Source organism: Rhinichthys klamathensis, unplaced genomic scaffold, assembly GCF_029890125.1.
Source record: "Rhinichthys klamathensis goyatoka isolate OS25496 unplaced genomic scaffold, OSU_Roscu_1.1 h1tg000021l_1, whole genome shotgun sequence".
Taxonomy (NCBI): Eukaryota; Metazoa; Chordata; class Actinopteri; order Cypriniformes; family Leuciscidae; genus Rhinichthys; species Rhinichthys klamathensis.
The window spans coordinates 3,218,687-3,230,268 of record NW_026606572.1 but is presented as its reverse complement, the minus strand read 5'-3'; the positions used below and the strand labels follow the sequence as shown (position 1 = coordinate 3,230,268).

General features: G+C 37.9%; 1 protein-coding gene across 1 annotated transcript; it reads right to left on the bottom strand.

The window, feature by feature from the left end:
* Positions 1-1,814: 1,814 nt before the first annotated feature.
* Positions 1,815-3,774, bottom strand: cxcr4b (chemokine (C-X-C motif), receptor 4b). Its single transcript, XM_056241759.1, has 2 exons — positions 3,711-3,774; positions 1,815-3,391 (listed from the first exon to the last, which is right to left on the bottom strand). The coding sequence occupies exons 1-2, from the start codon at positions 3,723-3,725 to the stop codon at positions 2,345-2,347; spliced, it is 1,062 nt and encodes a 353-aa protein (XP_056097734.1). The 5' UTR covers positions 3,726-3,774; the 3' UTR covers positions 1,815-2,344.
* Positions 3,775-11,582: the final 7,808 nt, after the last annotated feature.

The following is an 11,582-nucleotide window of genomic DNA, read 5'->3' as shown; positions in this document are numbered from 1 at the left end:
ACCTGTTTGTGTGTGTGTGTGCGTGCGTGCTGCGTGCGTGCGTGTGTGTTAATAAGACAATCAGTGCCTGTGTGTGTGTGTGTGTGTGTGTGTGTGTGTGTGTGTGTGTGTGTGTGTGTGTGTGTGTGTGTGTGTGTGTGTGTGTGTGTGTGTGTGTGTGTTAATCAGGCAATCAGTAACATCAAGACACCCTTTCTCCTGAGTTAGACAACCACTTATGTTAGTTGTATTTAGTTGTATTATAGAACAAAAAAAAACAAAAAATTATTGTAAAAAAAGAAAAAGAAAAAAAAAGTTATTTTGTTCATAATTATTTTCTTTTAAAAGAATAATTTTAACAGACTCCGTGTGTTTTGGGTGTTTGAATGAAGGTAACATCTGTTTTTGACCTGTGATGTGCTTGACTGAGGTTTCGCTGACTCTGAGTTAAGTGGGGTTTGATAATGGGTTTTCCCAGCAGATTTCCAGAAGCTCCTTTTGGTTGGTTTCTTTCAAATGGCGGTTTAGAGATGGGAGAGATGGTCCAGCTGAGCTCAATGGAGTGTTAATGGTGTGCCGTGGCTTTTGAGAACAGCTCTCATGCTAATGACAGAACCATTCCAGGACATTTCCAAATGAACAAAATGCAGCACCCAATTCTCTATTTTTACTGGCCTCTTACTGTGAGAGTAGACAGTGAAAAATAACCATAAACCTTAAAGACTTGATGCAGGGTATACTTCACACCTCATTGGAGTCTTTAGAAATGGTAATTTACCTGCTGTATTAAACATGAGTTTGGTCATTATAATACAAACCTTGTGAGTATCAATGTTCTGCGTAAATGGTGAACTGGTACTTCAGGGCTGCTAAGTTGCTTCTGTAACCTAATTATTATTCATCAAGCAATAGACCACAACTTGATGACTGATATCTTTGCATTGCAAACAGAGGTCAAAAGTGCCTGGGTTCATACAGTATTAACAGTAATATGGTGAATAAGAAGACAATTCCCATCAAAAGTTGTTGTTTTTTTTGTCATCATTTAGGAATTGGAATTTTTCTTTCGTTTTTAGCATACAAAAAGTAGCTTTTAAGATATTTGCATTGTGACATAATTTTCATGACAATTAAGCACCCCGTTCATTCAATGAAAAAATATCCTTATTCTCATTAATGTAAAGTGATTTTTTTGGTATACATGAATTTATGCTGATTTAAATTTTAATTAGAGTTGGTATTTTTTAGCAGAAATTACCGCATCACAATCATTAGTAAAAATAATGTATATAATAAAGCTGAAACATGATAGGTTACAATAATAAGAAGTGGAGGATAAATATTTAACCGCCTTGAACCTCATATAAAACAAATAAAATATTGTACCTTTTGATTTGTGGGACATTTTTTGAAAGGTTTTGTGAGATTCAAAATGTAATTATTTCTCTCAGCAAAAAAAAAGACATTAAAATGTGCATTCTGCAGATTTTATAATTTCACTCTTTACATCTTCAAACTACCTTATTAACTTCTTTTGCTTGTTATCTGATACAACAAGAAATCCCAAGGGAAAGCCAATTCCGTCCCTTTGTAGGTTGATGGGTGTCTTGTATCAGCAGTTGCTTAAAACGCTAAAGAACACAGATGTTCTTAAAATTACAGACCCTCTCCTCAGCCATTCTGTTCAGCAGGAGATCAGGTGGAGCTTTTGTTTTGGTAACTTGACAGACCTTCAGCTCAACCCCACCCCCACAGAGAGATTGGGGGTGGAGGTGTGTGTGTGTGTGTGTGTATGGTCACTTGAGAGATGCAAGACAACACTATGTCAGACCTCATTAAAAGTGGTGATTTTTATGTTTTATTATGAAATAGAAGTCAACATGCAACAATTGAGACATGATTCAATTACAACTCTACAACACTTTAAACATTTTTACAGTGTGAGCTACCATTTTAATAAATATCAGAAAGCTTATGGGGAAATAGGAAAGCTAAGTGCACAGCACACACACACACACTGGCAAACAATGAACTATGTACAAATAATTTACACTACGCATTCTGAATCAGACAAAAGACTATGCAACATTTCCTGATAAGAACTTCTGCAAGCATACAGACTTTGTCAAGGCTCTGCCTTTAGGCCCTGCAATAAAAGTACTAAGTAAAAAGTACTAACATTTAAAAAAATATTAATTTAATATCTGAATAAAAACACCAGAAAAGAAAGTCGTACAAAATAACAATTAACAACACAATAAAGAGTTTACAATGTACAAAAAGTGTAGTAAAGTCCTTTTTTAAAAAGAAAAAAAAAGAAAGCTTAGTCATCCATGTCAGAAAGTTTTATGTACAAAAGTGTCCATTAACTGGACAGCACACTGGATGACTCGGACTCAGTAGATACTGATGATATATGGCCTCTTTTCTTGGTCAACATCTTGTGACTCGATCTACTGCTGATGCTCAGAGCGTTTCGGGCAGATTTACTGAACTTGACTCCCAGGAAAGCATAAAGGATGGGGTTGAGACAGCAGTGGAAGTACGCCAGTGCCTCAGTAAAGAAGATCCATTTCTCCAGACCCTGTTCCAGGAAACAGCTGTGAGATATGACGTTCAGCGCCACCAGAGTGTCCACCAGGATCCCGGCACAGTAAGGCAACCAGCAGATGAAGAAGCAGAGGATGAGGATGACGGTCGTCTTCAGCGCCTTCCTCTTCAGGGCCTGACCCTTGGAGTTCTTGGACAGTTTCGAGATGATGATACAGTAACAGGTTAGAATGATCAGACCAGGCAGCAGAAAGCCAAAGATGATGTGCTGGAAGCGGAAATAAGCCTTCCACACCATGTTCCCCTGCTGCGGGTAGGTGAGCTGGCAGATCGTATTCATGCCCGTATTGTGGACTGTGGCGAAGACCAGATCAGGCACGGTGAGCAGGGTCGCCGGGAGCCAAACTCCAAGGTAGATCACCCTTTTTGCAAGGAGCTTCCTGATGGCCTGGCTGTTTGTGGCACGGACAACAGCCAGATATCTATCCAGACTGATGAAGGCCAGGATCAGCACGCTGCTGTACAAATTCAGAGTGTAGATCATGTTGACTGTGACGCACAGAAATCTCCCAAAATGCCACCCGCTGGCCGCATCCACAGCCCAAAAGGGCAGAGTGAGGACAAACAGGAGGTCGGCGATGGAGAGGTGCAATCTGTACTTGTCTGTCATGTTCTTCGACTTCTTCTGGAAGCCCATCACAAGCACCACAAGTCCATTGCCAATGATTCCCAAGACAAATATAATCCCATATACAGTAGGGAGGAAGATCTTTGGGAAGTCATTGTTGTCCGTAAGGTCACAAAGTTCATAATCATCAAAATCCCCAGACCCGGAGTCTGTGCTGTTGTCTAAAATGATGTGCTGCAGAAAATAACAGTATATTGATTAATTTCACATAAATTAATCTGACTGTTGACATTAAAAGTAGCAATGAAAATATATAGGCTATATAAGAAAATAAATAAACACATGACCGATTTTATAAACTTCAAAATACAACAAAAGTTGCTTTAAAATGTTTTAAAACCACACAAAACCTGAATAGTAAAACGTGACAAGCAAAATGTAGGTTACCAGACATGATAAACATAAACAACTGACCAAGCCTTACTATTAAGTATTTAATCAAATATCAGACTACAGAGCGTTTTTACATTGGTCTTACAGTAAAACAACTTACATCGTAAAAGTCCATGTCGTTAAAACAGGTGAGCACAAAAACCGCGCAAAAGTCTCTCCACACACTTCAGTCAACGGACCTCCTGCAGCAGCATTTAAATAGTCCTCCGTAAAGTCAGACACGCCCCTTTGTATTACACAAGGCGGGGTCATGACGTCGGCGGAGCTCAGCAGGGCAGGGCAGCTCTCTCATTCAAGTAAAACAGTTGTTTTTTTTAAACTCCCTCATCCAAGTGAGCAGTGGCCTATTGCAGTTTTTCATCAATCGGTTTGGCTCAATTCTCATATTATTTTTTCTCTCTCAAAACAATAAGTTCAGATCTCTGACCAATTAGTTTCTTGTTCACATCAGAATTGGATTACTTATTGATTTGGCATGTGTGCAAAAGAGTAAGTATTGTCTACAATTTGCACAATGACTAATGCACATCAAAACTGATGAGTTGATTCTCAGTGAAATTGTCAAACTCTTCACAACTTCTAAACATTCTGTGAGCCATCACATGCAAAATTAACCATTCAGTGATCAAAATCTGTCTGACATGTTATATTTCATAAATATGTATGACACGTTTGCTAAATTGGCCCGTCACTGTAATGAATAGGAATCACAATCGTATCAATCACACACATATATATATATATATATATATATTTACAGTACATTTATTTTAAATGTGAAAACTGAACATTCTTGTCATGGAAGAACAATAGGAAGATATGTAAGAAGATATTGTATGTATGTGTTAGAGAAAGACATAATAGAGTGTGTAAAAATGAACAAGCAACTGAGAATTTTCCGTTTACATGTCACATTTCTACAAAAAAATAAATGTACTTTATAAATACAAAATGTTCATTTTCTTTTTGTGTACTACAGTATTGACTTTTCCCAGTCAATTTTTACCTACTGTATGAATCTGTATTTAAAATGCTTAGTGTGATAAACAGACAAAACTGACATTCTTGTATAGTAGAAAGCAGTTAGTCAAATAAAAAGTAATTATAAGAATAAAAATAAATGACATAGACTTCTGATGTTCCAGCAAACAGTTGTGACAATTGCACTTACAGTTTAGAGAATGTTAAGACTGTTTCAAAAAATATGCCAAAGCGATTTAGAAAAACTGTATCAATGCACGCTGAGACACACTATGCAGGAATTCCGTTTTTGTCAAACAGCGACCCCTAGAGTCGCTGTGGAGTACTTGTATTTAACGTTACTGTCGTAAATACCACTCACGCAGAGCGTCTGCCATAGACTGGTCTCTGCACTCACGGCCTGATACCCCTTTGAAGCTGTTATATTAAGGTACAAATCTTGCATAGTGTGCATTTTTTGCTTTAAATAAGAGATCTAGCGCTAAAATGTGTTTTTGAACTCAAGCTGAGCACTCGTGTCCGCTGCTATCAGTGTCATGGTGTCTCTTGTGGCGGCGCGCGCGCAGTCTTCACTCGGACGCCCTCTTCAATCTATCGCAGTTGCGGAGACTCTCTATTCATTACGGTGAAATCACAAAATAAAATGCACAAAAAACGTGTCTCTGCTTGATACAGACTGTAACCACTGATGAACATATTCAGTTTTGATGAGAGACAAAAAACTTAGAACCTGTAACCTCTGACACGCTTGGCAAAAGATCTACCACTAGACCATTAAAGAACTCAAACAAAACTTGCGGATCGATGCATTTATTTACGGGTTGAGAGGCTCATTCTCTTTTCCTTTTCCTAGTCTCTTCCGACCGCGTTTTCTTTGCTTTTTCCATCGTCGAGTATCACGTCTGAAATGCGCGCAAGTGTCTTCGTGCTTCATATATTGTTGTTGATGTGTGTGCCGTCGTTGCCGTAAAGCATGTCGTGATTCTCGCGAGATTTGTCGGGGGCGCTCCTCTCAAACTTGCATTGCTGGTTTTTCCGGCGTCCCCCCCAAGCTTCACTACCAGGATGATTCGCCCTACTATGAGTTTGTTTACCACCGAAATGACTTTGAAGCTGTTATATTAAGGTGCAATTATTGCATAGTGTGCCTTTAATTATTATTGACATAACCTTAATATCTACATGTTTAACTCTTGCCTGGCAGAAGATAGCAGAGTTTTGGGGCTATCAAAACAAAATTGAAATATGAAAATGAAAATGAAAATGAATGCACAAGTTCAGATAGATAGATAGATAATTTTAATGACTACAAGGAAGTTTATTATTATTATTATTTTAAATTAATGAATTATTATTATTATTTTAAATCAAAATTAAATGTTTATGACAATTTATTTATTTACTTGCTAAGTAGCTGTGTAACAAGGCGGATAATGTTCAGTCAGCAGGTCGTTATCGCAAAGTGATTCCCTTAAGGCCAATGCAAGCCACTCTGTTTTGTGTCGGGGTCCTGAAAGCCCTGTCAGGGTTTATTATGCTTATGACCATCTGACTCTACATTAGTCCTTACATGTTCATTTAATCAGATCAACTGAAGTGAACTTTCCCACCACCTAAAATTCCCTCCCAGACGTCCCAGCAGTTTTGTTTATGATCACATCGTGTTACTTGGGTGAAGAACAGTGTGAAGGCCGTTACTTGGTCGCTTTAGTCTTTGTAGTGTGATTTACTATATGGCAGGTCTCCTCTGGTCCTCTTTGCAATTTGTTTCGTGTAGAACTGTGATTGTTGAAGGAACCATGAGTGATGAAAGAAGAAGGTCACACAGTCACCTCCATCATATGCCTGGACTAACATTTAATGACAGATCCAAACTCTCTGTGACTCTACTTAAATATGAGCCAGACAGAATCGCATTTCTTTGAAACATGAGACTCTTATTTTAGTGATTTATTCGTTTAATTTTTGAGTAGGCCTAACATCTTTGCCATCCATGCAGTCAACTTATGTTTCTTCGGTGTTTGTTGTTATGTCTGTCTGTCCTCTCATTAGGTCAGATCTTTGAGTTAGAGCCCTGTGGACCGTACAGATGGCATTCCTCCATCCATTGTGTTACAGTGAAACATCAACAGCAGGGCCTCTGGTGAGAAATGGATATGGAATGACGGTGACTCAGGAAAAATACAAGTAGATGTAAAAGTTGTTCGCTGACAGATGATGACATGAGAGAATTTCTATGCACTTTTTCTTAAGGATCATGTAACTTTGTCCAATAACAATAAACGCTTGATCCTATACCTTACAGTTCAGACACTTAAAGGCCTAAAGCTTTCTTTTTGCTGATGATATAAATCTTTCAGCAAAGGTATGCCTAGTTTTTTTTTCTCTCTATTCTTATTTTATTTTGTAAGTGATCAGAAATGAAAAGCCTGCACAGTAATGCTACTGTAGCTAGTAATGTAATGTACATATTTAAGATCAATAATCTTGTAAATGTGTATTAGATGGTATTAATACATTTAGGTCAATAATCTAACAAATTATCGAAATAAATGCAACATTTTATGTGATAATATAATTTTCAATGAAAGAAAATCTGTTAAATTAGAGAAATGTGAAATGTGAGCATCTCCAACTCCACTGTCGAAGTTAAAACAGGTTTTGACAGGTCGTTTCAGGCTGAATTATTAACTTGGCAATGCCTCCATGTTTTGTTTTCTTTCAATTATATGAGCTAGGGTCAGGTCAGGAGGATGTGTTTCGCTAAACCAGAGCTAGAATCCCCCCTGTGAAATATAAGATACCCTGTCCTGAGAGCACTAAACACAATCTGTCTGTATACGCCGTCTGTACCCATGAATACAAAGGATCCGCGAGCTGTTTAGAATTCAAATATAAAGTGTGAAGAGTGGCAAGGGAGCTAAGGAGCAAGGAAATGAGCATGGAAATAAGGTAAAAGAATGCAGCAGAGATAAAGAGTGAAATGTGTAAAGCCTCCAGAGAGTAAACAATGCTTGTTTTGCAGCCACAACTCATTCATGGCCATCAGCACGCTTGCAAAGGATCACATACATAATAATATGAGGGCTGAAGGATCAGCTCTGGTTCATAAGATAGGGCTTTTTGGAAAATATGCAGTGATACATAATTAATCATGAAATTCTCAGCTAGGGGGTTTCCAGTAATTACAACCCAGCTGTTTGTGTGGAGACTGTTTTTTTAATTTTTTTTTTATATTCTGCTTTGATCTGACATTGAAAACCATAAGTAGGTAGGTTGATTTGCATTTTGTCATCCTGTTTGGTTTTTTATAACATTTAAAAGTCAAATTTACTCTTAAATACAGATTTATCAGGTAAATATCACATGATTACAGTACAGAAATGATTCATTTGCAGGAAAAAAAATAATGATCCTCTTTAGTTATTTCAAGGGGAAAATAAAGTGCTAGCTACATTTTAATTAGATACATTTTAATTAAGTAGCTCTATGCAAAACATAATAGGTCCCTAAAAACTCTGTTTAAGATCAACTTTAGGTTCAAGACTCATTTCTGTTCTCAGATGGCACATTATTTAGATCCGTAATAAAATAGCTAAAGGGCTTGTTGTGAGCTGGAAAACATACATCAACACCATATGCTTTCTATGGTGCTTTTTGTTTCTGCCTTGGGATATTTGGTAATGGTAGCTATATGGCATACAGATCTACATGCTGAATGGGTGTTGCATAATTCATTCCAGCATCTTTTTGGTTGGGTTCTGCATATTTTTCACCCACCTCTCCTTAACATAACCAGGGGAACGGCATGATACGATTTGCCTAGTCATGTTCCAGTCCAGAATATGTTTCATCTATCATGACTAAATGATAGCGTTACTCATATATCATAATGTTTCTCACTTTAGGAATGTGTGACTGTGTTGGAAAAAAAAAAATCCAGTTCTTTTCCATCTGATACATTGATACTTTGGAGATTCAGATGCACTTTGACAGTTCTAAGCCTATGGCATATCATTGAAACATTTATAGGAAATGTCTTAATGTAATTTTAAAGACTGTGTAAGGAAAGTCTTATGATTGAACAATGGACATTTTTAAGGACAAAGGTTTGCCTTATCTAAGAAAGGCACCTTTTTGCGCTTCCTACTTGGGTGTGGGCAGACTTATTCACTTTCTGAAAGCTCTTCCTCTTATAGCATTAGGTCATGACTTTGCACTTTGAAATTAGAGGAGAGGGCAATTTATTCACTGGAGAATTTGTTAGACAGGCTTGAGATGTGCCTTCATAAAGTTTGGTGTCGATATCAAACACTACTTTTCAGATAAATTATGTGTAATGAGAAATGTTGACTCTCACTTTGGCGGTTTGCTGCATGTTGTTTACATGTGACTCGAGTGAGACTGAAACCATGTTGAACAGGCAGTCACATGTTGTACCATGTGCTTTGAGTGGGTGCCTGCCTGGTCTTTGGTGTTGACTTACAACAGGAAGCACTACAGTTTGCATTTAAGAAAAAAAAAAATCACTGACACCTTTTCTTTGCCCACACGTCCTGACACGAGTTTACTTCGAAAACGAAGGGGTAATGAAAAAGGAAAAAATAGGTTGGGTAAAATGAAATTTCAAATGGTGACACTTCCCCTGGGGTGTTGCTTGAAATTTATATTCATTATTGGCTCACAGCCCAAAACAAACCACAGAAGTGTCTCACAAGCCTTTCTTGGATAAAATGTCTGAAGGGAAGGGTGTTTGCTGTTTCTCCATGATAAGTTCCTACCTTCCTTCACTAACGACTAAATTGTGGTTTAATTTGCAATACTGAAGCTGAGCAAACTGACCATGGGTTAGTATGCCACATAAGATTGCAAAACACCCAGTTTTCACTATAAACCCAAAATAAACTGATGCAATCAGATACTTCAATTTTTTTAAGTGAAGAAATTCAAAGTTAACTTGCAGGTTTTTATTTTTTTACTATAATACGCTAATTGCTCTTAACTTGAAGTATTTAAATTTTGCCAAATCTTACGTTTACCTTAAATTTATCATGTAATACAAACTCAAACATTTTTAGTAGTGGTAACAGATATAGCTATAACTAATATAATTTTGCATTTAAAAGACGTCTAATGCAGTCCAAACACAGCCCTGATGTCTAGGTAACAACACCTTGTAATCACTGTTGACTTTACTGACATAATGGAATATCATACATCTCTTAAGTTATTTTGGGGGAAAAACGACATGTAACCAAATTCAAGGTTATTTTGGCTATAGAAGTGGGTCACTCATATATAGCCAGATTATATCGGTTTAACTATAAAAACCCCAAAATGGTAACCCCCAAAAAATCCAACATAACAGAAACTCTTCTAAAATTAGCATAGCAAAACATTCGTTTTTTCCAATTGCTAACACACAATTTTGCAAACTAGCCTGGTTTTATCAAAATACTTAACACAATTCACAAAACCACACACCCAAACTGCAAAATACCTCATATATCCTGCAAAATGAAGCACTGCAACCGAAATAGCATTATCAAAATCAAACTTTTGCATGAAATGGCACACACTTCATTCATATTACCAGATTTTTGCCTAACCAACTACACACTGTTGGGCATAATGAAAAGCACCCCCATCTTTAGTATGCTTTGCCATAATACTAAAATATGTATCAGATTGTTCACATGCACAGAAATATTTGCAGATACACATGCTGTTGAAACATTTTTTATTTTTCACTACAGTAAACAAGTCAGTGCATCATATTCCCAGCAGATATATTTACATGGGACTGAACAAAAATATTCTTACACAAAAACAGTAAACTGAAAAAGACAGTAAAATTACAGTAAAAAAAAAAAAGAGGCAAGAAAAATAATTAGGCAGCATCTTGCCGCACAGCCAGGTCTGGCCACAACGCCTCGTCAACATCACAGGCAATATCTTTCCTTGCCAGACATCGAGGGAAGAAGCACCATGAGTGCCTTATCCATCCCTGAATTGCACCCACATCAATCTCATCACATGCCTCTTCCATGGCCTTCCAAGAGGCATGCGCACAAAGGGCTGCCGGTCGTATACCTTCCACTGCCATGCCGAAAAGAACCCTTCTATGGGGTTCAGAAATGGTGAGTATGGTGGGAGGTATTGCACGAGAAATGTTGGGTGGTCAGCAAACCAGTTTTGGACTGGGGCCTGCACGATGAAAGCTCACGTTGTCCCATACTACAACGTACCGGTTTCTTTGATGGTATGCATCATTCATACGCTTTGGTGGTGTGAGAATGTTGTAAAGTCTGTCCAGAAATGTGAGAATATGGGCTGTGTTGTATGGTCCAAGGTTGGCATGACGGTGGAGGACACCATGCATACTGGAGATGGCAGCGCACATTGGGATGTTCCCACCACGTTGGCCAGGAACATCTATAATGGCTCTGTGGCCAATGACGTTTCTCCCCCTTCTTCTGGTCTTTGCTAGGTTGAACCCAGCCTCATCTATAAAGATGAACTCATGTGGGATTGCATGAGCATCCATTTCCAGTACAAAAATCAGTCAATATGGTGTTATCCAGTACACTGGAAAACAATGTTGCGTGTAGTGTACTGAAGTCAATATAGTACTTACATCCACATATGCTCGTCTGACCTCTTTGTTTCTTTGAGAGTTTCTCTCAAACGGCACCTTATGAAGTTATTTCATTCTGATTTGGTTTCGCTTGAGAATGCGAGCCAATGAGGACAGACTGACTCGTTGAATGTTGTAGAATAAGGTGTTGTCTTGGATGATGTGACTTTGAATTTCTCGTAATCTGATTTCATTATGTTCCAAAACCAAGTTTACAATGCCAGCTTCCTGTACCCCGTGAACATTTGGCCCCTTCCTCCACCCTGGTGTCGTCTCTCAGTCCTTTAGAAAAAATAAAATAAAAAAATATATAGGGCTTGGACAATGCAGCCTCAATATTTTCCCCCCACAGTA